The sequence below is a fragment of the Pelophylax lessonae genome, assembly GCF_965119305.1.
Source record: "Pelophylax lessonae genome assembly, chromosome: 1".
Taxonomy (NCBI): Eukaryota; Metazoa; Chordata; class Amphibia; order Anura; family Ranidae; genus Pelophylax; species Pelophylax lessonae.
Genome location: NC_138768.1, coordinates 876427593 through 876455462, shown reverse-complemented (window position 1 = coordinate 876455462; position 27870 = coordinate 876427593). Strand labels below are relative to the sequence as shown.

Below are 27870 nucleotides of genomic sequence, written 5' to 3'. Positions count from 1 at the left end.
AGATGGCTAACCTGGTACAATGCTCTATTATTGTTTAGAGGTAGCACAGTAATAGTATAGGATTTTCCTAATTTCTACTCACAATTTATATCCTCGCTTCCAGCATTACTACCAAAGGCATATCAGAAGAAGCCATCAGAGAACTCCGAAACCTCCGGCCTGGACTTACCATTTACACTTCTAGATAGAAGAAAAGACATCACTACGGCTCTAAGTGGAGGATATTTATTTTCCTCTGTGTATCATATTTGACTTTTTCTTTAACCACTTGAAGACCGCAATGGTAAACCCTCTTCCTGTCCACGCAATTTTTCAATTTTCAGCGCTGTCATACTTTCACTGGCAACTACTTGTTCGGGCAACGCTGTACTGAGATAAATGTTATTTCATGTTGTTTTTTTTTTTTTAAACAGAGCTTTCTTTTATTGGTATTTACTCACCACTGGGTTTTATTTATTTATTTATTTATTTACTGCATAAGGGAAAAAAGACCAGAATTTCTTAAATAAACTGAATTTTTGAAAAAAAAAAAAACTGTTTTCCTGAATTTCTGGTTTAAGACCTTTCAAATAAACAGCCTTTTTCTCAGAATTTTAGGTAAAAAATATTTTCTGCTACAATTTCTTTGGTACAAAAAAAACAAAAAAAACAAATAGGTGTACAATAGTTAGTCTGTGTGAAAGTTTTAGAGTCTACAAACTATGGTTTTCGTGCATAGGACATGGTAAGTGACTCAACTATGCAGGGAAACATAAGAACTGGGGTGCAGAAAAATGGCAGCAGGTGCTCTGGGCTGATGAGTTAAAATATTTGGCTGTAGCAGGACGCAGTTTGTTGGGTGAAGGGCTGGAGAGTAGTACAATAAGTGTCTGAAAGCAACTATGAAGCATGGTGGAGGTTCCTTGCAAGTGTGGGGCTGCAGATTTGGCCAGTATCAATGGTGTCCTCAATGCTGAGAATACAGGCAGATATTTCTCCATCATGCCATAGCAATAGGGAGGCATGTGATTGGCCCCAAATTTGTTCTGCAGCAGGACAACCACCCCCAAACATACAACCAATTTCATTAAGAGCTATCTTCAGTGTAAATAAGAACGAAGGAAGTAATAGTTTGGGTCACACAGAGCCCTGATCTCACCACCATGGAGTCTGTCTGGGATGACATGAGGAAACAGAAGGATTTGAGGCAGCCGACATCCACAGAAGATCAGTGCTTAGTTGTCCAAGATGTACATAGAACAACCTACCTGCCAAGTTCCTTCAAAAACTGTGTACAAGTCTACCCAAGGAAGGCAAAGGGGCAGGGCCGGCGCTACCAGTAAGGTGAATAAGGCAGTCGCCTAGGGCGCACTGCTGCCTAGGGGCGCCCTGCCGCCGGTTTCCAGGCATCTCAAGTCTCCTGTGAAGTGCGAGAGCCTCCCGCATAATGCCTGCGGGCGGCTTGCTGACACCCGCAAGCGCAGCCCGATATCTCGGCTGCACTTTTCAGCCGTCAGTGCAGAGTCTTTCTCCCCTCACCTCTCTTCTCCCCCCTCCTCTCCTCTCTTCAATGGATGTGCTCAGTTCTGCTGATCATCCGCAGGGTGACAATAATCCTGGGACCCCCCTCTCCCTGGTGCAAGGGGGAAGGTGGAGGTGGGAAAGAGGAGGGCAGGGGCACCACTGACTGTTCTTGTCAGATGCCAGGCTGGGAGTGAGATGGGCAGGGAGGAAAGGCGTCTCTTCTATCACACACACACAGTGCTATTGCACTCTGCCGGTGATAGGAGGAGCCATGACGTGTCACGATTGGCTGAACAGCGCGCCACTGCATTCTGAAACCTGCAGCAGTCATGTCAGTCCCCTGCCTGGAATCCTTCCATGTGCTGATGAGAGGTGGGTATGGGACCGGACCAGCATGTGATTGTAGGCAGCAGACATGAAGAACACACAGGTAACCTAAGATGGGTCACCCTGTACCCTTCAACACCTCTACCTAAGTAGCCAAGCCACCTGTTCATGCCATGCCTCCTTCTTCATCATGCCTTGTCTCCTTCTTCATGCCATGTGGCATGGCATGAAGGAGACAAGGCATGAAGAAGGAGGCATGGCATGAAGGAGACAAGGCATGATGAAGAAAGAAGCATGACATGATGCCTGAGCCTCCTTCTTCATGCCTTGCTTGACTTCCTTCATCATACTATGCCTCCTTTTCTTCATGCCTTGCTTCTTTCTTATTTTAAATATACTGGTTTTCATATACATATACATGTAAAACTGGTCTACTGGTTTTCCGGGGGGGGGGGACACCCTCCTCCTCCCCCTCCTCCTTCTTCCCCCTCCTCCTTCTTCCCCCTCCTCTCCTCCTTCCCCCTTCCTTCCACTTCCCCCCTCCTTCTCCCCCCCCCCTTGGTAGCAGTCATTAAAAAGGTAGGGAAATACATGGGCAGGGCAAAGGAGGTGGGAGTCGGGGGTGGCGCCAATGGGGCAAAATGAGGTTTCGCTTAGGGTGTCAAAAATCCTTGCACCGGCCCTGCAAAGGGGGGTCACACCAAATATTGATTGGATTTGGACTTCTCTTCTGTTCATTTTCTCTCCTTTTTGTTAATTGATAAAAATAAAAATGCTTTCAGAAATAGAAGTGTTAATAGTTTAAGACTTTTGCGCAGTGCTATGTGTGTATGTAGCACTTCCTCTTTTGGCTCTGAGGAAGAGGATCATCCTCGAAGCACGTCAGCCAATGGGATTTTCATCTCCTTGTTTGTTTATTCTTGGACAATGGACTAATTGCCACATTCGTACTTCTGCAAGGATTTCTGATGTTGCACTATGAGATGAGCTTTTATACAACTGTAACATTGTGAGTATAATACTTACCTTATTTTACATGTAATTAAAGTTTTTTGGGATAATGCACTAGGTCAGTGCGCCCCTTCTTTGTCTTTTGTGGTTCCAGATTACCGGGCTTCCCCAGTCTTTCTGAGGCAGCAAGATGAGGCATATCCTGTATAGTTGAAGTTCTGGCCTATCCTTCCCAAGCGTGTCCACTCCCAAGTGCAGGAGAAGTTGTTCTTTTGACTATTTGACTTCCTCTGGATCAACTGCGGGTATAGGATTGTGTATATGGGATTGCATGGTTGGGTTTTTAATACTGTTTTTTTTTTTTTGTTGGTTGAACCAGATGGACTTGTGTCTTTTTTCAACCTGACTAACTATGTAAGGACATGGATTACTGGAACCATGTCCTGTGGTCTGATGAGACCAAGATAAACTTGTTTGGTTCAGATGGTGTCAAGGGTGTGGCGTAAACCAGGTGAGGAGTACAAAGACAAGTGTGTCTTGCCTACAGTCAAGCATGGTGGTGGGAGTGTCATGGTCTGGGGCTGCATGAGTGCTGCCAGCACTGGGGAGCTACAGTTCATTGAGGGAACCATGAATGCCAACATGTACTGTGACATACTGAAGCAGAGCATGATCCCCTCCCTTCGGAGATTGGGGTCATTATCATGTTGGAATACTACCCTGTGGCCCAAACACACCTCCAAGATGACCACTGCCTTCCTAAAGAAGCTGAGGGTAAAGGTGATGGACTGGCTGGCCAAGCATGTCTCCAGACCTAAACCCTATTGAGCATCTGTGGGGCATCTTCAAATGGAAGGTGGAAGAGTGCAAGGTCTCTAACATCCACCAGCTCTGTGATGTCATCATGGAGGAGTGGAAGAGGACTCCAGTGGCAACCTGTGAAGCTCTGGTGAACTCCATGCCCAAGAGGGTTAAGGCAGTGCTGGAAAATAATGGTGGCCACACAAAATATTCACACTTTGGGCCCAATTTGGACATTTCCATTTAGGGGTGTACTCATTTTTGTTGCCAGCAGTTTAGACATTAATGGCTGTGTGTTGAGTTATTTTGAGGGAACAGCAAATTTACACTGTTATACAAGCTGTACACTCACTACTTTACATTGTAGCAAAGTGTCATTTCTTCAGTGTTGTCACATGAAAAGATAGAATAAAATATTTACAAAAATTTGAGGGGTGTACTCACTTTTGTGAGATACTGTAATTAGCAATGCATTTAAACGTATATATTAAGGTAAAAAAAACTTTTCTTATGTTTTCTTATGATATAGTAAGGGCAGGTTATCATAACCCATCAGTTTTGGGCAGCGAGATAGAAACCGCTTTGCATTTGCCCCCATAGCAAGAGCCAAGAGAGCCCCTAAGACAGCCTGCAGTGCCCAGCAAACAGACTTCTGACCCCCTCCCCCCTTTTCCTGGCTCAGGAAAGGCATGATATGGTGCCTGGGGCCCCCTGGGCACAATATGAAATTTACTTTTTCTCCAGGCAGGCCCCAACCTTCCCCCCAGCCCTGGTTTAGGGACAGACAGTCCAGAAAAGCACTGCCGGTCTGCCACTGTTTGGTCACAACTTGCCTTGCTGAGCTCCTGAGTCCGGTCAGATCTGCTCCGTCTCACCCACATGAGGCCACACTCTTTTTTTAGTCACACTTTTTTTTTAGCGGCTGGCTGGAGGTGGTGGCATGAAACGCACAATGATGATGACATCACACTTGCTCAGGCACCCGCTACGCTTTTGCCAGACCCGCCTGCGCCGAACACACAGGCACTCCAGTTAAATTCTTGGACTCTCAGCTGCCTCCAGAACTGCACATGAGGAGTTCTGAGCCAAGCAGTCACAGCCATTTTTTACGGGCACTTTTTTCCTGTTACGGGCATTTACAGGCAGGGGAAAAAGTACGGGCTGCCCATAGAAACATGGGTGGTTGGCAACACTGGAACCCAACCTTTTTTAGGGAAGAAACTGGCTTATGGATACTCCCTCTCGATAGGCCTTCTAAGACACCTGACCAAAATTCAAAGGCCAGGAAGTGCATTATTGGTAATTGGTTGCTATGGTGGTTGTCACGATTGACCAAGCCCACGGCGACTAGCTAACCGAGACGTGGTTTTGTGACTGGGGAGTATAAGGGAATAAGGGAAACTCCTACTGAGTAATAAGACTGGCTGTGACACTTTGACAGCCCGCACTGCCTTTGGTCACCACTAGAGGGACACTCCACTCCAATCCAGCTGGCTGACCACACACAGGCAGATAAAAATCTTACATACAATCTGGTGCACTGTAAGGGTTGGGGAGCAGTCTAGCAATTATCACACACTACAAGGATTCCTCCAACTATCCTACAAGCTAGAACCTCGGTGTTAATCACTCTTCCCACTGTCCACACACCCACACACCACAAACTATAGCCTGCCACCACCCAACAGTTTGTCTGCAGACTAGTCTGCTGGGCCACCACACACACACACAGATCTCTGTCTAGTTTACAATCTGCATGCAATCTGTCAACACGCAGTGCAATTGCATACAGATTGGCAGGTAGCTTAGACCAAGCAATTAGGCACTAAAATGCAACAATCTCTTCAGAGATACGAGTCCTAGCTTAGTACACAGAAGTCACTTATTCATTTTATAATTTAATATCCCTAAAGTGGGCAGTGCATAAGAAATATATACAAAACAAAAGGAGTTACAAAAAATACACAAAAAGATAAAAAGACACACAATTGGCAATTTGCTATGAAAATAAAAAGGAATAAAAACAGAAATAAACTTTACCAAAGCTTATCCCTTGGTAGAAGCATACCGGAAACCGTGTGGGGACTCCCCAGTTCAGAACTGGCTTCATGGAAGAACAATGTGCAAATCTGGGGTTTCCCAATTTATTGGAATATGAATGTGGGCTGGACATTAGCCCTTGACCAATCAACCCCAGGGGGTGTCCCCATCTCAACCCACACGATGTTTTGTGTTCTGAACTGACCACAGTCGAATTGGCCCAGAACAGCGCTGACCGCTGAGTCAGGGATAGGAATTGCCTGCCGCAATCAGGCGCCATATAACGGTTTTGTGCAATTCTCTAGGATTCCACACACACTACAGACACAGATTTACAAGAACTTGTAGCCCAACACGTGAGCCATAAAAAGGAATTATTTTCATCTCTCTGCCACTAATATTTTAGCTTTTATGAGAGATAAAATGCATTCCTTTGATCTGATGATACCAATCACAGCTTGCAGACCATTTGGAGTCTCTTACTGCCCCCCTGCGGATCTCCGCAGCCAAGGTGACCAGCAGTCCTCTTTGAAGCTCCAGAAGGTGACAATTCCTGTCCATTTGTATGGGAGACTTTATTGGCATGTAGGTGTCAACTCTATCCTAGAGAATGGTCCTGTCTCTTTCAGATGCTAATAACAGGACATGTGTGTCTTACTGATACTAAATACTACAATTCTTAATAACCCACAATGACACTACATCTACAATTATACTATTTCTACGGATCACTTCATATCCCGCTAATGCAAAGCTACCCTACCCTTACATTTATGTCACAGTGGTAAAATGTATTTGTTTGGCGAGTCCTCAAATGGCGAACAAGCTGGGTTCACCTCAACCTGATGCTTGAACTTAACCTGAAGCTCATCCCTAGTTGCTGGTAATATGGTTGTCTACTGTGTCATATGGTCATGATCCTACACAGATTTGTAGGTGCTTCCTCTTGTGACAATCAGAAGATCACAGTGCAACCTGCATCCTTGCTGATCAACTTCTGTAAAAAATGAATTTACAAAATAAGCCAAGTAGGGTCCCATGTATGAAGATTGTTACTTTAGAACTTTCTGTGGTTCCCTCATAGTGAGTACTACACTTTTCCCTTTTATTTTGCTGGTCATGGGACATTGCTAGAGCTGCTCACTGGACATTGCTAGAGCTGGTCATTGGACTTTGCTAGAGCTGGTCATGGGACACTGCTAGAGCTGGTCATGGGACACTGCTAGAACTGGTCATGGGACACTGCTAGAGCTGATCACTGGACACTGCTAGAGCTGGTCATTGGACTTTGCTAGAGCTGGTCATGGGACACTGCTAGAGCTGGTCATGGGACACTGCTAGAACTGGTCATGGGACACTGCTAGAGCTGATCACTGGACACTGCTAGAGCTGGTCATGGGACACTGCTAGAACTGGTCATGGGACACTGCTAGAGCTGATCACTGGACACTGCTAGAGCTGGTCGTAAGGCTTTGCCAGAGCTGGTCATGGGACATTGATAGAACTGGTCATTTGCCATTGCTAGAGCTGATCACTGGACATTGCTAAAGCTGGTAGTTGGCCATTGCTATAGCTGGTCATTGGACTTTTCCAGAGCTGGGCTGGTCATTGGCCATTGCTAGAGCTGGTTATTGGCCATTGCTAGAGCTGGTTATTGGACTTTGCTAGAGCTGGTCTCTGGACTTTGCTAGAGCTGGTCATTGGCCATTTCTAGAGCTGGTCATTGGCCCTTGCTAGAGCTGGTCATTGGCCATTTCTAGAGCTGGTCATTGGACTTTGCTAGAGCTGGTCATTGGTCATTGGCCATTGGTAGTCATTGGGCATTGCTATGGCTGATCATGGGACATTGCTAGTCATTGGACATTGCTAGAGCTGGTCCTTGGTTGGTCATTGGACAGCATCTGTCATTTTCTTACCACCTGCTGCTGACACTTTGACACTTTAGACACTTTTTAACACTTTAGATGCTGATCCAAGAGATATAGGATTGCATGTTTAGTGTCTTTTCTAAGCCACCCATACCAAAGCCACTTACCTCTACTACTGTATGTCCTCTCTACAATCCTACAAAGAATCCAGGGCCACGTAATTCAGGATAAACATAACCGGTCATATGATTTTACACTGATGGTGTCTTCCACACTTATGTATATGCAGTAATTTGTGTTTTCTTTATATAATTTTTTATTAGTATACTATTTCTATATTATAAATGCTATATTGTATTTTAAAATATAAATTGCATTAATTAAGAAAAGTGATGGATTTTTCATGATGCATAAACCTGCATGACACAGGAAATGCCTTTGAACTATTCACATTCACACAAATTCGGCATGTCCTGTATTTTAATAAAATTTGGGCACAGTCCTTGGAGGAGACCTCAGCAATGCAAGGCAAGGGCACTACCCACTCAGTTACTGATCGGCCCAGCAGTGTCACATACACACGAGGAATTACATTTCGTTATAGAGGGGGGATCCCAAAATCTTCAGATCCGATTTGGTAAAGATCCCCAGTAGATGACATTGGTCTTCACAGATACGACCTTCAGTGTTGTCTCTTCCAATGACGTCCAGCAGGGAGCGGTCATGTGTAGTACTTTCACCCATCGAATGCATGGAAATAGTTCAATTCTATATTTTATCCTCAGCTCCTGTCTGGTTCTCACATGTTTCCTGATAATTTGTGTCTTCTACACAGACATTATTTTCTACTTCTCCTCTTTTCCTCTTACCCTACAATATACAAAAAGAGAAAATGTTAATGATGAAAAATTATACTGACAATGTATGGATTGGGAATATTTGTGTATGGAAGTAGTATTTTTTATTGTATTCCTTGCTTCATTTTTTAATTCTGTAGTCAGCAGTGGGCTGTAGTTCAGTCTAACTGTATCAGTAGTGTTTCTCTAATCGTACAGTGTATTTTCTCTGCCACATTTTTTTTAACTTGCTGCAGCAGGATGGGCTACAAAGGTAAAACTCTGAGTTAAGGGTGTTTTGAATCCTGGCCAATCAGCAGGTCTGGGAAACCGGGCTTATGCATGCTGGAAGAACTAATACAAATCTGAGACATTTGCTGTTCTGGATTTCCCCTTCAGGGCTTTTGCCATGTGAGGGTGCCAACCTGGGAAGTCAGTATCTCCTAGGCATTGTGTACAGCAATAGAAGGAAGCGGGGGTTTTCCCCTCCTAGGAGGGATCTCCTGAAGATGTTTTCTGCTGGATATAAAGAGCATAAGCTGCAACTTTATCCATACAGTATGGACATGTAATGAGTAAATGGATTGGAGTGGGACAGTAGATACAGGGATCTTCCTATATATGCCTGTCTTGAAAGATAAAAAAGTCAAAAGTCAGGGAACCAAAGCTCTGAAAGAGTGCAGTCAACACAGTCTGATTTTGAAGGTAGCCAAGATGTAGGCAGGTGAAGTATACTTTCTCCACTGCAGGTGGCATTCAACCGCAGCGGCATTGCAGAGGGAGAGGAAGTCAGGGGGAACATGATTTCTCTATGGTCTCCTGGGTCACTGTGGGGAGCTATCTGATTGTATTCTGGCACCCCATGCGACTCTGACTGCCATCTTGGTTCATGCAGAACTTACGACCCAAGCATGGTGCGCATTTCACATGTGGTCCGTGTGGGGACAGGTAACCCGTCTATCAGAGCAAAATGTGCCCAAAAGACCCCTACCGAGGAAGTCGAAGCTGTGAGAGCCCTGACGTAACGCGTCTAGGGTGCGGAGCCTGCATGCCGATCGATTAAATGGACTTCGAGCATTGGTGAATGTAGCTGTTTGGTAGCTGAAGATTGTATGAGAAATGGTTTTATATGCATGCACTGCCGAGTGCTGCTTAATGTAAGTGCGGTCATCTGCCAATAAAATTACCTTATCAGTTAAAACAGAGAGCACTAGATCTCCTTTCTTTGTTCGCTATATGCACTGTGTCATCCAAGATTGAAGGAGGAATCCGAGACCCCCTTGCCTGTGGACTAACATGATCCTAACCCCCTAGTGAGGGTAATACCTGTTGTAGACCCAGGGTGATTCTTGGGTCTATGTATGAGATGAGAAGCCACTTTAGTTGGTGAAGGGATTCCTGACACAGTCACTGAGGTGTTATCATATTAATTGGAATATGGAACTTATTTGATGGACTTTTTTCAGTCACTGGATTTTGCACATTTATGATTTGCACAAGAACAGCACTAATGTTCCAGAAAGTGTGTTTTTGTTCACATTTATAATTTTTGTATATGTTTATATCTTTATGTTATATATATTTATTTGTGCACCTATATATTTATCTGGCGCTACACTTTATACGTTAGACATCCCGTCTATCAGGGACAGGAGAGGATCCTGACGAGTAGGGAAAGAGCAGGGATATGTCATCCTTCCTGGAAGCCTCCCCATTTGAGCACGGGCTGGGTATTATGGGCAAGTGTAGAGTATGAGATTCATTGTACTTAGGGATGACCCTGTTCCATACCCCACCCCTCTTCCCATAGTGCCCTGTGCAAAAAATGTTAAAATCCATTGAATGACTGGCACCAATTATTTCTGAACATCCAGACAGAAGTGAGCTGAATGTTTTGGGGAATTTACTGTAATTAAATGGACTTCGAGCATTGGTGAATGTAGCTGTTTGGTAGCTGAAGATTCTCTTTTTTGCTATTGAATTTAGGGATGGAGACGCACGGCCAGTCCCACCGTGCGCTTCATATAAAGTCCCGCCCTTCCCCCCTCTTCCGAATCGAATTAAGGGATGGAGAGACATGACTGTTGTGACAGGTCTTTTTATATGTTTACTTTTTGTATATTGACCGGTAGAGATGGCTTATACCCCTTAGCATCACATACTGTGTCAATGACAGATTCCCTCCGGATCAGTTGGGGGTTCTGTATATTTCAACTACATGCACAGGTTGATACATACTATTTTTGCAACAATCGGATACATGTTTGATACATTATTTGTTCATTCATTTGTGTTTTTATATTAGTATGTTGCCTTGGTCATCTGGCATGGACACTGGCGTTGCTGGCTGGCTGGTCAGGCTGTATCCCGCTGTCCTTCCCTGAAGCTGCGATGTGCGCTGTATGCCCTACCCTTTTCTCCCCTCTCCGAGCGGAGGATTGGGTGGACGGGGCCACCGCACACCGGCGTCACGTCCGGCGCCGACGTGTGGCGTCATGTGACGCCCACACGTCGTCAGCTGACATCCATCTACAGTGCTTAAGAGGGAGCCTGCCGGGCGGTTTGGTTTCTCTGGCCATTCCCGCGGTTTCCCCCACAGATGCACTATACGTGACGCTGGACGCTACAGGACCGACGGCTTTTGGCGGAAACCTTGCACACTTCCTACTATTTCCTACCTGGTACCCACCTTTTTATATCGCCTTTCTATTTTTGGCCACTGTACATTCTTTTTCACTATATCCATTCCATCTGTTTTTTCCCTGGGCACAGTTTTCAATGGGTGTATACCATTCCACCTCTTTTTCTATACCTGGGCACCTAATTCTTATTGGTTTCTCATGATTTCATTTCACTTACTCATATATTTCTCACATCTGGGATTTAGTGTTCTATTCCCCCATCTCACTTTCTCATTTTCTTATCTTTCTCTCCAATCATTTCACAGTCACGTTCACCTATTATTTTATCACATTCATCCACACTATGCAAGTTATTTGTTATTCCTCCACAAGTACACATATATTTTTATTCATCTACTATAGATACTTGGTATCTACCATTTCATTGTCAATTTTTATTTTTACATTTAATTCTTCTTTTTCATCCATAGCATACAAGTTATACTAAAGTACATATATACAGACATATTTATTGTTTACTGCTACTCATTTGATTTAGTACATATATATATTAAAGTTTAATTACTTATTACTACTTATTTGATATAGATACATATTACTACCAACATCACGGCAATCTCTTCAACCTATTTGTTCTTGTGTGTGGCGTTTCCTACCTATGCCACTGACCTCATGCGCCCTCAGCTCCCATGGGAGGCACCTGGGTTCATGCCTTAGCCTCCATACCAGTTTGCGCCAGGATTACCATGTACGTTTTTGGAACTGGGGGGACTATCCTCCCTCTTCCTTCCCCTTCCAGCTTCTGCCAACCACCATTTCATGCAATGTTCTTATACGCATTTTTTGTTATAGATATGGATCATACATCGACTCTTGAAGAAGTGGCATATGTAGTCCATGAAACGCGTCAGTCTATGGATGTTATGATTGTACTTTACCCTACTTCTCATTGTGATTATCCATTGTTATGTTGGTTTGTCTGAAGCTGTCTTGGGAATTTATCTCTCTTTTTTGTCATTTTAGTTTTTTCCCATACTATGCATCATGTCTTATCATGTATACTATGTTTGTATTCTTTACAATATTATTACATGTGATTTTTCAACCACGCAAGCCTTGCCACTGCCATGTCTCTCATATAAAGTCCCGACCTTCTCTTTTTTGCTATTGGATTTAGGGATGGAGACGCACGGCCAGTCCCACCGTGCGCCTCATATAAAGTCCCGCCCTTCCCCCCTCTTCCGAACACTCATGTGTAATTATTGAAGATCGGTAAAAATAGTGCTAGACGTGTTCAGGATTTTTTGTTTTTTTGGGCACCATTAGATGCTGAAGTCTTTTTGAAGACATTTTAACACACAGTAACAGCTTTAAAATATACAGTATCTCACAAAAGTTAGTACACCCCTCACATTTTTGTAAATATTTGTGTGGGGAAAGAGCACCTTCGTCACTATTCTTTGGATCACAGCATTCACAGATTAATAGACTTTTTTTGCTGGCTATTTATCACCATTGCACATTGCATTTGGATACGTTTTTCTTTTTTCTGAATATTTTATATCTATATTGATTCTTTTTTAGACTTGGATTCATCGTTTATTTGTCGGACGGTGTGCAATATATATTTATGTATAGTTTTTTTGCACGTTCACTTTTTATATTGTTTATATAAGTACCAGTAGGTCAGCAGTGGGGACTTTTTACTTCTCTTCACCAGTAATCCTTTAGGCATGTCTGTGGCCGAAGCATTGCAGCCTTTTTACGGGGCAGCAGAGCTAGTCCTCCCCTGAGCATGAGATACCATAGATCCCTCAAACAACCCTCCCCACTAAGTCTACTCCACTCAATAAGAGCCTCCTAGCCAACTCAAAATACCACATGTGACACGTGATGGAGAACCCTCCCTCCTATAACTAAAGCCTGCACTCTACATACACAATAGACAGAGAGAGTAATAACCCTGAGAGGTCAGCACCCCACCTTAATAACCCTGAGAGGTCAGCACCCCACCTTAATAATCCTGAGAGGTCAGCACCCAACCTTAATAACCCTGAGAGGTCAGCACCCCACCTTAATAACCCTGAGAGGTCAGCACACCACCTTAATAACCCTGAGAGGTCAGCACCCCACCTTAATAACCCTGAGAGGTCAGCACCCCACCTTAATAATCCTGAGAGGTCAGCACCCCACCTTAATAACCCTGAGAGGTCAGCACCCAGCCTTAATAATCCTGAGAGGTCAGCACCCCGCCTTAATAACCCTGAGAGGTCAGCACCCCGCCTTAATAACCCTGAGAGGTCAGCACCCCACCTTAATAACCCTGAGAGGTCAGCACCCCACCTTAATAACCCTGAGAGGTCAGCACCCCACCTTAATAACCCTGAGAGGTCAGCACGCCACCTTAATAACCCTGAGAGGTCAGCACCCCGCCTTAATAACCCTGAGAGGTCAGCAACCCGCCTTAATAACCCTGAGAGGTCAGCACGCCACCTTAATAACCCTGAGAGGTCAGCACCCCACCTTAATAACCCTGAGAGGTCAGCACCCCACCTTAATAACCCTGAGAGGTCAGCACCCCACCTTAATAACCCTGAGAGATCAGCACCCCGCCTTAATAACCCTGAGAGGTCAGAACCCCGCCTTAATAACCCTGAGAGGTCAGCACCCCGCCTTAATAACCCTGAGAGGTCAGCACGCCACCTTAATAACCCTGAGAGGTCAGCACCCCACCTTAATAACCCTGAGAGGTCAGCACCCCACCTTAATAACCCTGAGAGGTCAGCACCCCACCTTAATAACCCTGAGAGGTCAGCACCCCACCTTAAAACCACAATGGGTGAATGAGGTGCTCAATCTCATACAGTATACCTACATATAGTATACAGTGGGCACGGAAAGTATTCAGACCCCCTTAAATTTTTCACTCTTTGTTATATTGCAGCCATTTGCTAAAATCATTTAAGTTCATTCTTCTTCCTCATGAATGTACACATAGCACCCCATACTGACAGAAAAACACAGAATTGTTGACATTGTTGCAGATTTATTAAAAAAGAAAAACTGAAATATCACATGGTCCTAAGTATTCAGACCCTTTGCTGTGACACTCATATATTTAACTCAGGTGCTTTCCATTTCTTCTGATCATCCTTGAGATGGTTCTACACCTTCATTTGAGTCCAGCTGTGTTTGATTATACTGATTGGACTTGATTAAGAAAGCCACACACCTGTCTATATAAGACCTTCCAGATCACAATGCATGTCAGAGCAAATGAGAATCATGAGGTCAAAGGAACTGCCTGAAGAGCTCAGAGACAGAATTGTGGCAAGGCACAGATCTGGCCAAGGTTACAAAAAGATTTCTGCTGCACTTAAGGTTCCTAAGAGCACAGTGGCCTCCATAATCCTCAAATGGAAGACGTTTGGGACGACCAGAACCCTTCCTAGAGCTGGCCGTCCGGCCAAACTGAGCTATCGGGGGAGAAGAGCCTTGGTGAGAGAGGTAAAGAAGAACCCAAAGATCACTGTGGCTGAGCTCCAGAGATGCAGTCAGGAGATGGGAGAAAGTTGTAGAAAGTCAACCATCACTGCAGCCCTCCACCAGTCGGGGCTTTATGGCAGAGTGGCCCGACGGAAGCCTCTCCTCAGTGTAAGACACATGAAAGCCCGCATGGAGTTTGCTAAAAAACACCTGAAGGACTCCAAGATGGTGAGAAATAAGATTCTCTGGTCTGATGAGACCAAAATAGAACTTTTTGGCCTTAATTCTAAGCGGTATGTGTGGAGAAAACCAGGCACTGCTCATCACCTGTGCAATACAGTCCCAACAGTGAAGCATGGTGGTGGCAGCATCATGCTGTGGGGGTGTTTTTCAGCTGCAGGGACAGGACGACTGGTTGCAATCAAGGGAAAGATGAATGCGGCCAAGTACAGGGATATCCTGGACAAAAACCTTCTCCAGAGTGCTCTGGACCTCAGACTGGGCCGAAGGTTTACCTTCCAACAAGACAATGACCCTAAGCACACAGCTAAAATAACGAAGGAGTGGCTTCACAACAACTCCGTGACTGTTCTTGAATGGCCCAGCCAGAGCCCTGACTTAAACCCAATTGAGCATCTCTGGAGAGACCTAAAAATGGCTGTCCACCAACGTTTACCATCCAACCTGACAGAACTGGAGAGGATCTGCAAGGAGGAATGGCAGAGGATCCCCAAATCCAGGTGTGAAAGACTTGTTGCATCTTTCCCAAAAAGACTCCTGGCTGTATTAGATCAAAAGGGGGCTTCTACTAAATACTGAGCAAAGGGTCTGAATACTTAGGACCATGTGATATTTCAGTTTTTCTTTTTTAATAAATCTGCAACAATGTCAACAATTCTGTGTTTTTCTGTCAGTATGGGGTACTATGTGTACATTCATGAGGAAGAAGAATGAACTTAAATGATTTTAGCAAATGGCTGCAATATAACAAAGAGTGAAAAATTTAAGGGGGTCTGAATACTTTCCGTACCCACTGTATACTGGATATTGTCAGATACGTACTCTGAGGAGTTTCTGCTTCATCCATGGAGTGGACTGGACCACAGTAAGACCCACCAGAGCCAGAAGTATCAGCACCAGGAAACCGATGATGATTCCCAGGGATGACCCTGACAACACACTGGAGAAAAAAGGACTCAACATAGACAACGGCATAAAAACATAAAAATAAGGAGAAATAAAACATAAATAAATGGCTTAGATAAAACAGCTGGTAAGGGTTCTGTTTGGAGAAGTTGGGTACATGATTAATGGATTCATCAATTACTCTTTCTTTCACCCGAATCTTCCCAGTAAAACACAAACTGTGTGGCATGGGTTTATTTGGCCAAAGCAGTCACTTAGCCACTTCCGGATCACCCCCCCCCCCCCCCCGTGTATTTACCTCACTACTTTGATGTTAAATATGTATCTGCTGTCATAACTCCGGTATTTCTCTTCACGGCTGGCAGTCCGCTTTAACATAAAAGTGGTCCCAGCGGCAGATTCGCCACGGGATCACTTTTATGGGCGGCCGGAGAGGTGCCCACCCCCCTCCTACCGCTTCCCGGTAGTTTTCCCCATTTACCGGAGCCGTTGGTAGCAGGGAAAACTATCCGATCCCCTCTCCTGATGGGCAGGAAGTTGAGTGAGGGCAAGATGGTCCCCGCTCCACTCTATGCCCCTGGAGGACCGGAGTAACGTCAAACATCACTTCTGCCCAACGGCCTTCAAAGGTCAATTTTTTTTTACCCCTGATCTAACCACTTAAGGACCGGGCCTATTTCTGACACTTGTTGTTTACAAGTTAAAATCCGTTTTTTTTTTTTAAATTTTGCTAGAAAATTACTTAGAACCCCCAAACATTATATCATTTTTTGACCCTAGAGAATAAAATGGAGATCGTTGCAATACTTTATGTCGCACCGTATTTGAGCAACGGTCTTACAAACGCAGTTTTTTTTTGGGGGGGGGGCAAAAAAAAACACTTTTTTTTTATTTAAAAAATAAGAAAACATGAAATGTTAGCCCAATTTTTTCTATAATGTACAACATGATGTTACGCCGAGTAAATTGATACCCAACATGTCATGTTTTAAAAATTTCTATGATTCCTGGAAATTGCTGGAAAATGAAATCAGTATCTCTATAAAGCTGGTCAGCAGAGGGAAGCATGAAGTGCTCTAGAATGTCCTGCTAGAGGGCTGCACTGACTTTGGACTTGATAAAACACAGTGGACCAACACCAGCAGATGACATGGCTCCCTATATCATCCCTGACTGTGGAAACTTCACACTGGACCTCATGGAACTTGGATTCTGTGCCTCTCCACTCCTCCTCCAGACTCTGGGATCTTTGGATTTCCAAAGGAAATGCAACATTTTCCACAGTGAAGATTTGGGGAGCCGTGTCATCTGCTGGTGTTGGTCCACTGTGTTTTATCAAGTCCAAAGTCAGGATCACGTAAGGGTTACTTGTTTGCCATGGGCTATGTATGGATGTTCACCAGTGGACGATGGAATTTCATGGTCCGTATATAATGGTTTTACTTGTTTAGTTTAAATGTTTCTTATCCGAATGTTATTTTTGGCAGTATACGGTGTATCAGATTTGTTACATTTTCTAAAAAAATCTGTTCCTTAAATTTGTAGGTTCCTATTATTATCATCTATATCTTTGAAAACCCCCCCCCCCTTTTTTTTTTTACTTTTCTTTTTTCACGTCAATTTTGGGAAACTTCCCCCCTAAAAGGACTGACAATAACTACATAACGAGGCACTCATTTAATTTTTTTTTTTTTTCTCACAAGTTTTTTCTTCCACAATAACTTTTTTTTAATTTTTTTTTATTTATTTATTTTTTGGGGAAATTTTTCACTTAATGTTTTGATAATAATATCACAATGAGAGACCCCCTCACCCCTTTGTTTTATTTTTCTGTCTTTCTTCATGTCAATTTTGGGAAATTTTCCCCATAAAAGGACTGACAATAACTACCTAATGAGGCACTCATTTATTTTATTTTATTTTTTTCCTCACGTTTTTTCTTCCACGATAAATTTTTTGATTTTTTGGGAAATTTTTCACTTAATGTTTTGATAATAATATCACAATGAGAGACCCCCTCACCCCCCCTTTTTTTTTTCTTTCTTTCTTCATGTCAATTTTGGGAAATTTTCCCCCTAAAAGGACTGACAATAACTACATAACGAGGCACTCATTTAATTTTTTTTTTTTCTCACAAGTTTTTTCTTCCACGATAACTTTTTTTTTATTTATTTTTTTTTGGGAAATTTTTCACTTAATGTTTTGATAATAATATTACAATGAGAGACCCCCTCACCCCCCCCCCCTTTTTTTTTCTTTCTTTCTTCACGTCAATTTTGGGAAATTTTTCCCCTAAAAGGATTGACAATAACTACATAACGAGGCACTCATTTTTTTTATTTTATTTTTTTCCTCACGTTTTTTCTTCCACGATAAATTTTTTGATTTTTTTGGGGAAACTTTTCACTTAATGTTTTGATAATAATATCGCAACGAGAGACCCCCTCACCCCTTTGTTTTTTTCACAAGTTTTCCCTTCACGATAAATTTTTTTGGGAAATTTTCCACTTAATGTTTCGATAATAATATCACGATGAGAGACCCCCTCACCCCCCCCCCCTTTTTTTTTCTTTCTTTCTTCACGTCAATTTTGGGAAATTTTCCCCCTAAAAGGATTGACAATAACTACATAACGAGGCACTCATTTACTCATTTATTTATTTATTTTTTCTCCCACAAGTTTTTTCTCCCACGATAAAGTTTTTTTTTTCCTTTTTGATTTTTTGGGAAATTTTTCACTTAATGTTTTGATAATAATATCGCAACGAGAGACCCCCTCACCCCTTTGTTTTTTGTTTTTTTCACAAGTTTTCCCTTCACGATAAATTTTTTGGGGAAATTTTCCACTTAATGTTTCGATAATAATATCACAATGAGAGACCCCCTCACCCCTTTGTTTTTTTTTTTTCGTTTGTTTTTTTCCTCTCCTTTTTTGTTTAGGAACTATTAAGGTGTAAAGGACGAAAGCACTAAGAACCGACCAAAGTTCACGTCACTGGACATTTGTCAAACCCTTTTGGTTTACACCATCCATGCTGGGAGGGGGGCTGCGCTCTGTCTTTGTCTTCAACCCACACTCAGTAGGTCAGCAGTGGGGACTTTTTTACTTCTCTTCTCCCGGAATCCTTTAGGCATGTCTGTGGGCAGAAGCAGTGCAGCCTTTTTTACGGGGCATCAGAGCAGCCCGGGGGGCAATTGCCCCTCTGCCCCCTGGCCCAATCCTCCCCTGGTCCTTAGTGTCTATTTCTCTGGCACTCCTATTGTCTGCCTTATTCTAAAATTTCAGTAAGTGTGAAGAGGGCGATGGAAACTGTTTTTAAAACACAAAGCCCAACAACAATTGGATTATTTTTATGATATAAATATATATATAAAAAACACTGTATAGCAAAGGATACAAAATAAGGCAAGTTTTGCTTAATTGGGTGAAATTTGGTAACAATTGGATGTGGCTTAAAATATTTTTGGGATATAGGAGAAATATAAGTAATACAGTATGTATCATTTTACCCTTGAACAGATCATAAGAGAACATTGGAGAGCCGGCTTCTATCAGTAAAGTATTTTTGGTGTCAGATCTTTGTACTTACGGAATGAAGGAACCGCCGGTCCCACCTGTGGAATAGAGAGGACATTGAATGACCCAACAGATACACGAGGACTGTCAGTGTTGGACCCTGAGGACTGAACACAGATTGTGACCTACGTCGTACCTAACTCACTCCTCTCTGTCAGTTACATCTTCCCACTGTGTAAAGATTACACTCCTCAGGGGCGGGGCTGAACAGCAGTGAGAGGTGTTGCACTTTCAGTGGATATAAAAAGTCTACACACCCCTGATAAAATGTCAGTTTTCTGTGATGTAAAAAAAAAAAAATGAGACAAAGATAAATCATTTCAAAACTTTCTCCACCTTTAATGTGACCTACAACTCACAAAAAAAAATCTTTTAGGGGGGAGTGTAAATAAAAAAACTAAAAGAATGTGGTTGCATAAGTGTGCACACCCTCTTATAACTGGAGATGTAGCGGTGTTCAGAATTAAGCAATCACATTCACACTTATGTTAAATAGGAGTCAGTACACACCTGCCAGCATTTAAAGTTCCTCTGAATAACCCCAAATATAATTCCGCTGCAAACTTTCAAACAATCAATATACACTAATTGGGATTTTTTTTATTTATTTATTTATTTTTTTTTACCAAAAATATGTAGCAGAATACAAATTGACCTAAATAAATGAAAAAAAAAATAGATTTTGACATTTGTTTTTATTGGGAATGTTATATAACAGAAAGTAAAAAAAATATTGTTTTTTTTTTTTTTTTTTTTTCAGAATTGTCACTCTTTTTGTTTTTTACTAATAAAAAAAAATAAATAAATGAATAAAAATGACATAAATCTTTCCCGTGGTTTGTGCAAAAGCTGTCACATCGACAATCAATATACACATATTGGGATTTTTTTTATTTATTTTTTTTTTTACCAAAAATATGTAGCAGAATACAAATTGACCTAAATAAATGAAAAAAAAAAATAGATTTTGACATTTGTTTTTATTGGGAATGTTATATAACAGAAAGTAAGAAAAATATTGTTTTTTTTTTTTTTTTTTCAGAATTGTCACTCTTTTTGTTTTTTACTAATAAAAAAAATAAATAAATGAATAAAAATGACATAAATCTTTCCCGTGGTTTGTGCAAAAGCTGTCACATCGACAATCAATATACACTTATTGGGATTTTTTTTTTTTACCAAAAATATTTAACAGAATACAAATTGGCCTAAAATGATGAAAAATGTTGAATTTTTTAAAGTTTTTTTTTATTGAGAATGTTATATAGCAGAAAGTAAAAATTTTTTTTTTTTTTCAGAATTGTCGCTCTTTTTTTTGTTTTTTACTAGTAAAAAATAATAAATAAATAAAAATGACATAAATCTTTCTTCTAGTTTGCAGACATGATAACTTTTGTGCAAACCAATCAATATGCACTAATTGGGATTTTTTTTTTTTTTTTTTTACCAAAAATATGTAGCAGAATACAAATGGATGAAAAAAATTTGATTTTTCAATTTCTTTTATTAGGAATGTTATATATAGCAGAAAGTAAAAAATATTGTTTTTTTTTTTTTCACAATTGTCACTCTTTTTTTTTTTGCTAGTAAAAAAAAAAAAAAAAAAAAAAAAACATAAAAATGACATAAGTCTTTCCCTTACTAGTATAAAACAAAAAAAGGGCGACAATTCTGAAAAAAAAAAAAATATATATATATATATATATATATATTGTTTTTTTTTTTTCAGAATTCAAGCTCTTTTTTGTTTTTTATTGGTAAAAAAAATAAAAATAAACAAAAATGACATAAATCTCTCCCCTAGTTTGTAGATGTGATAAATTTTGCGAAAACCAATCAATATACACTTATTGGAATTTTTTTTCTTACCAAAAATATGTAGCAGAATACAAATTGGCCTAAAATAATGAAAAAATTAGATTTTTAAGGTTTTTTTTATTGAGAATGTTATATAGCAGAAAGTAATAAATATTGTTTGTTTTTTTGCAGAATTGTCGCTCTTTTTTTGTTTATAGCGCAAAAAAAAAAAAATCGCACAGGTGATCAAATACCACCAAAAGAAAGCTCTGTTTGTGGGAAAAAAAGGCCATCGATTGCGCGACGCACAACTGTGCAATTGTCAGTTAAAGTAACGCAGTGCTGAATCGCAAAATATGGCCTGGTTATTAAGGGGGTGAAACCTTCCTGTCCAGAACTGGTTAAAGAAGGAAAACATTCTGAAATTATTTATCTTTGTCTCATTCTTTGTATATCACAGAAACGGGACATTAAAAAAAAAAAAAGTAACATTTTAGCAGGGGTGTGAATATTTTTTATATCCACTGTACGTTTTTTTTTTTTTTTTAGTCTAATACTTTTTGTATCATAAGATAAACACACTTTGTAGCCGAGCCGTTCATATATCCAGATAATCAAATTAGAGTAAACTTCTACTGAAAATATGGTGGCTTCCATTACTGACCTCGGATGAAAATGTTAGCTCTTAGGTTCAACTAGCATTTTAGTAAATCAATCCAAACAATAATAAAAGCTCTGACCCTTCATCAGGTTTAATAATCGGCTTTTATATAAAAAGGGGGTCACACCTCTAGCACAGATAACAGAGCCCCCCCCCACATATACAGAGGAATGTACCAGTAAAGAACATTCCAGGAGACTCACCTTCTATGACTCCAGCAAAAGCACACGATGATTTCTCCACCTGCAGGAAAGATGGGATAGGCCAATCACCATTCTCTATAGATCAGCTAGCTCTATTATTATTGTTGTTTGTTAAAGAGGAGTTATTGTGTTTTCTTTTCTTTACTATAACTAGAACAGGGGTGTCAAAGTCAATTTCTTTTCCGGCCACATCGGCATTATGGCTGCCCTCAAAGGGCCAGCTGTATCTGTAGAACTATTCACCATCAGAAGTCAAGAGCCTCCTCACCATCAGAAGTCAAGGGCTTCCTCACCATCAGAAGTCAAGAGTCTACTCACCCTCAGAAGTCAAGAGTCTCCTCACCATCAGAAGTCAAGGGCTTCCTCACCATCAGAAGTCAAGAGCCTCATCACAATCAGAAGTCAAGAGCCTCCTCACCATCAGAAGTCAAGAGCCTCCTCACCATCAGAAGTCAAGAGTCTCCTCACCAGCAGAAGTCGGGTCTCCTCCCCATCAGACCATCAGAAGTCAAGAGCCTCCTCACCATCAGAAGTCAAGAGTCTCCCCACCATCAGAAGTCAAGAGCCTCCTCACCATCAGAAGTCAAGAGTCTCCTCACCATCAGAAGTCAAGAGTCTCCTCACCATCAGAAGTCAAGAGCCTCCTCACCATCAGAAGTCAAGAGCCTCCTCACCATCAGAAGTCAAGAGCCTCCTCACCATCAGAAGTCAAGAGTCTCCCCACCATCAGAAGTCAAGAGCCTCCTCACCATCAGAAGTCAAGAGTCTCCCCACCATCAGAAGTCAAGAGCCTCCTCACCATCAGAAGTCAAGAGCCTCCTCACCATCAGAAATCAAGAGCCTCCTCACCATCAGAAGTCAAGAGTCTCCTCACCAGCAGAAGTCAAGAGTCTCCTCACCATCAGAAGTCAAGAGTCTCCTCACCATCAGAGGTCAAGAGCCTCCTCACCATCAGAAGTCAAGAGTCTCCCCACCATCAGAAGTCAAGAGTCTCCCCATCATCAGAAATCAAGAGTCTCCTCACCATCAGAAGTCAAGAGTCTACTCACCATCAGAAGTCAAGAGTCTCCTCACCATCAGAAGTCAAAAGCTTCCTCACCATCAGAAGTCAAAAGCTTCCTCACCATCAGAAGTCAAGAGCTTCCTCACCATCAGAAGTCAAGAGTCTACTCACCATCAGAAGTCAAGAGCCTCCTCACCATCAGAAGTCAAACGCTTCCTCACCATCTGAAGTCAAGAGCTTCCTCACCATCAGAAGTCAAGAGCCTCCTCACCATCAGAAGTCAAGAGCCTCCACACCATCAGAAGTCAAGAGCCTCCACACCATCAGAAGTCAAGAGTCTCCTCACCATCAGAAGTCAAGAGCTTCCTCACCATCAGAAGTCAAGAGCCTCCTCACCATCAGAAGTCAAGAGCCTCCTCACCATCAGAAGTCAAGAGCCTCCTCACCATCAGAAGTCGAGTCTCCTTGTACTTGTATACTGACATTTAAGTTTTTGGGAGTTGTGGGGCTTTGTTCCCCCTTTCTTCCCCCCATCCTCCCCTTTTTCATCTTTTGCATCTATCCTTATTTGTGCCCATATTTCCTATTTTTATAGATTAATTTACGAACACACATCTACTCCTGACGAAGTGGCGATTTGGGTCCACAAAACGTGTTGAGGCTATGATGTTTCTAATATACTGAATTACTCCATTACCTGGAATTTCAATTCCTTTTATGTCTTGAATGCTTTTATTATCTTCAAATTATTGGAAATCAGCCCTATTGGGTATTATGCAATTGTATTTGGGGAGTGCTTACCAGCGTCTTTATTATATAATTTTGATGTAATTATTTTTCGATCTGCTACAAATGTGTAATTTATATATATCAATAAATATTGTTGACAATTTCCCCCGCCGATCCCTTCATGTCTCTCATTTAAAGACCCGACCTCTCTCTTTTTGTACACATTGATTAGGGATGGAGACGCACGGCAAATCCCACCGTGCGCCTCATTTAAAGTCCCACAATTCCCCCCTTCTTCCATTTGTAATGTAAAGGGGTCCAGAGGTTCAGGGGGCTGTGTAATGTAAAGGGGGCCAGAGGTGTGGGGGCTGTGTAATGTAAAGGGGTTCAGTGGTGCAGGGGGCTGTGTAATGTAAACAGGGCCAGAGGTGCAGGGGCTGTGTAATGTAAAGGGGCCAGAGGTTCAGGGGGCTGTGTAAAGTAAATGGGCCAGAGGTGCAGGGGGCTGTGTAATGTAAATGGGCCAGAGGTGCAGGGGGCTGTGTAATGTAAAGGGGGCCAGAGGTGTGGGGGGCTGTGTAATGTAAAGGGGGCCAGAGGTGTGGGGGCTGTGTAATGTAAATGGGCCAGAGGTGCAGGGGGCTGTGTAATGTAAATGGGCCAGAGGTGCAGGGGACTGTGTAATGTAAATGGGTCCAGAGGGGCAGGGGGCTGTGTAATGTAAAGGGGGCCAGTGGTGCAGGGGCTGTGTAATGTAAACGGGACCAGAGGTACGGCGGCTGTGTAATGTAAATGGGTCAGAGGTGCAGGGGGCTGTGTAATGTAAATGGTTCTAGAGGGGCAGGGGGTCGTCTAATGTAAATGGGTCCAGAGGGGCAGGGGGCTGTGTAATGTAAATGGGTCCAGAGGGGCAGGGGGCTGTGTAATGTAAAGGGGGTCAGAGGGGCAGGGGCTGTGTAATGTAAACAGGGCCAGAGGTGCGGGGGCTGTGTAATGTAAATGGGCCAGAGGTGCAGAGGGCTGTGTAATGTAAATGGGTCCAGAGGGGCAGGGGGCTGTGTAATGTAAAGGGGGCCAGAGTGGCAGGGGGCTGTGTAATGTAAAGGGGGCCAGAGGGGAAGGGGGCTGTGTAATGTAAATGGAGCCAGAGGTGCGGGGGCTGTGTAATGTAAAGGGGGCGAGAGGTTCAGGGGGCTGTGTAATGTAAATGGGCCAGAGGTGCAGGGGGCTGTGTAATGTAAAGGGGGCAAGAGGTTCAGTGGGCTGTGTAATGTAAATGGGCCAGAGGTGCAGGGGCCTGTGTAATGTAAATGGGTCCAGAGGTGCAGGGGGCTGTGTAATGTAAATGGGCCAGAGGTGCAGGGGCCTGTGTAATGTAAATGGGTCCAGAGGTGCAGGGGGCTGTGTAATATAAATGGGTCCAGAGTTGCAGGGGGCTGTGTAATGTAAATGGGTCCAGAGGTTCAGGGGGCTTTGTAATGTAAAGGGGTCCAGAGGGACAGGGGGCTGTGTAATGTAAAGGGGGCCAGAGGTGTGGGGGCTGTGTAATGTAAAAGGGGGCCAGAGGTGCGGGTGCTGCATAATGTAAAGGGGGCCAGAGGTGCAGGGGCTGTGTAATGTAAAGGGGGCCAGAGGTGCAGGGCCTGTGTAATGTAAAGGGGGCCAGAGGTGCGGGTGCTGTGTAATGTAAAGGGGTCCAGAGGTGTGGGTGCTGTGTAATGTAAAGGGGGCCAGAGGTGCAGGGGCTGTGTAATGTAAAGGGGGCCAGAGGTGCAGGGGCTGTGTAATGTGAAGGGGGCCAGAAGTGCGGGTGCTGTGTAATGTAAAGGGGTCCAGAGGTGCTGTGTAATGTTCTCTTCATTTATTAGCAGGTGAATGCGGCCCTGCATGCATTCACATAAAGTGGGTTAAAGGTTGCTGACCCCTGCTCTATTCCCCCCCCATGAAATCAAGTTATGGCATAATGTCCCCGGGTACCCAAGGCTCCCTGTCTGGGGCCCCTTTTCCTGGAACCGCATATCATACATGAGAGTAATGTCAGCTTTCCTGCAATTATTGGTGCCAGGTGGTTGGAGCTAAAATGGTCCCAGTCCTTCCTGGTCAGTGTGTGGTCACTCAGAACTACTATGGGGTGCTCTTCTCCCCAATAATACATACAATCCTCTGCTCTGGTGTCAGTCTCTGATTCTTCCATATCACTTAGCTGGTGACACGGCTCTGCTCTACAATGGAGGTCCAACACTCAGGAGGAAGATGGCCATCAGCACCATGAGAGCACGGTTCCTGCAGTCCAGATTTATGGGGACTCCTCCAATGCCCCCCTTGTGTATCTCCACCCACCTCTTGTGTATCACTGCCCATCTCTTGTGTATCTCCACCCACCTCTTGTGTATCTCCACCCACCTCTTATGTATATCCACCCACCTCTTGTGTATCACCGCCCACCTCTTGTGTATCACCGCCCACCTCTTGTGTATCTCCACCCACCTCTTGTGCATCACCACCCACCTCTTGTGCATCACCACCCACCTCTTGTGTATCACCACCCACCTCTTGTGTATCACCGCTCACCTCTTGTGTATCACCGCCCACCTCTTGTGTATCTCCACCCACCTCTTGTGTATCACCGCCCATCTCTTGTGTATCTCCACCCACCTCTTGTGTATTACCGCCACCTCTTGCATATCTCCACCCACCTCTTGTGTATCACCGCCCACCTCCAGTGTATCTACGCCCACCTCCTGTGTATCTCCGCCCACCTCTTGCTGCATTCTTAGCAGTCCCATGTCTTTCTTTATAGAAAGATTTTAAAATAGCAAATGAATTTGAAAGGAAATACATTTTTCTGTCCTGCACATTTCTATGTTAATTTAATTTCATCATATTAATTATGTCACAATCTGCAGAAAAACAGAGAAGATCAGACCTCCATCACAATCTCCAGAAAAACAGAGAAGAGCAGACCTCCATCACAATTTCCAGAAAACAGAGTGATCAGACCTCCATCACAATTTCCAGAAAACAGAGAAGATCAGACCTCCATCACAATCTCCAGAAAAACAGAGACGATCAGACCTCCATCACAATCTGCAGAAAAACAGAGAAGATCAGACCTCCATCACAATCTCCAGAAAAACAGAGAACAGCAGACCTCCATCACAATTTCCAGAAAACAGAGTGATCAGACCTCCATCACAATTTCCAGAAAACAGAGTGATCAGACCTCCATCACAATCTCCAGAAAACAGAGAAGATCAGACCTCCATCACAATCTCCAGAAAACAGAGAAGATCAGACCTCCATCACAATCTCCAGAAAACAGAGAAGATCAGACCTCCATCACAATCTGCAGAAAAACAGAGAAGATCAGACCTCCATCACAATTTCCAGAAAACAGAGTGATCAGACCTCCATCACAATCTCCAGAAAACGGAGAAGATCAGGCCTCCATCACAATCTCCAGAAAACAGAGAAGATCAGACCTCCATCACAATCTCCAGAAAACGGGAGAAGATCAGACCTCCATCACAATCTACAGAAAACAGAGAAGATGAGACCTCCATCACAATCTCCAGAAAACAGAGAGGATCAGACCTCCATCACAATCTCCAGAAAACAGAGAGGATCAGACCTCCATCACAATCTCCAGAAAACCGAGACTATCAGACCTCCATCACAATCTCCAGAAAACAGAGAGGATCAGACCTCCATCACAATCTCCAGATACCGAGACTATCACCATCACAATCTCCAGAAAACAGAGAAGATCAGACCTCCATCACAATCTCCAGAAAACAGAGAAGATCAGACCTCCATCACAATCTCCAGATACCGAGACTATCACCATCACAATCTCCAGAAAACAGAGAAGATCAGACCTCCATCACAATCTCCAGAAAACAGAGAAGATCAGACCTCCATCACATTCTCCAGAAAACAGAGACGATCAGATCTCCATCACAATCTCCAGAAAACAGAAACTATCAGACCTCCATCACAATCTCCAGAAAACAGAGATTATCAGACCTCCATCACAATCTCCAGAAAACAGAGAAGATCAGACCTCCATCACAATCTCCAGAAAACAGAGAAGATCAGACCTCCATCACAATCTCCAGAAAACAGAGAAGATCAGACCTCCATCACAATCTCCAGAAAACAGAGACAATCAGACCTCCATCACAATCTCCAGAAAACAGAGAAGATCAGACCTCCATCACAATCTCCAGAAAACAGAGAAGATCAGACCTCCATCACAATCTCCAGATCAGACCTCCATCACAATCTCCAGAAAACAGAG

The 27870-nt window shown here is 43.0% G+C and overlaps 2 protein-coding genes and 1 long non-coding RNA gene across 7 annotated transcripts in view; 1 reads left to right on the top strand and 2 right to left on the bottom strand.

Annotated features, from left to right (window-relative positions):
- The window catches only part of LOC309567674 (NACHT, LRR and PYD domains-containing protein 3-like), a 97313-nt gene extending 96995 nt beyond the window's left edge, over positions 1-318 (top strand). For all 5 annotated transcript variants that reach the window (XM_082273110.1, XM_082273109.1, XM_082273107.1 and 2 more), the window contains one exon: positions 104-318. In XM_082273110.1, the coding sequence (XP_082129236.1) occupies positions 104-188 (85 nt within the window). In that variant the 3' untranslated portion in view covers positions 189-318. The remainder of the gene's footprint in view (positions 1-103) is intronic.
- A 6919-nt stretch (positions 319-7237) lies between these two features.
- On the bottom strand, positions 7238-7558 carry LOC309544341. The gene is made up of 2 exons (XR_014224848.1): positions 7468-7558; positions 7238-7351 (listed from the first exon to the last, which is right to left on the bottom strand). It is a non-coding gene; the product is annotated as an uncharacterized lncRNA (long non-coding RNA).
- A 210-nt stretch (positions 7559-7768) lies between these two features.
- Positions 7769-27870, bottom strand: part of LOC309550452 (uncharacterized protein) — a gene marked incomplete at its 5' end in the record, with an annotated part of 141680 nt that continues 121578 nt past the window's right edge. The window contains 3 exons of the mRNA XM_082250828.1: positions 7769-8360; positions 15517-15623; positions 21812-21878. Coding sequence (XP_082106954.1) covers positions 8259-8360; positions 15517-15623; positions 21812-21878 — 276 coding nt within the window. The 3' untranslated portion in view covers positions 7769-8258. The remainder of the gene's footprint in view (positions 8361-15516; positions 15624-21811; positions 21879-27870) is intronic.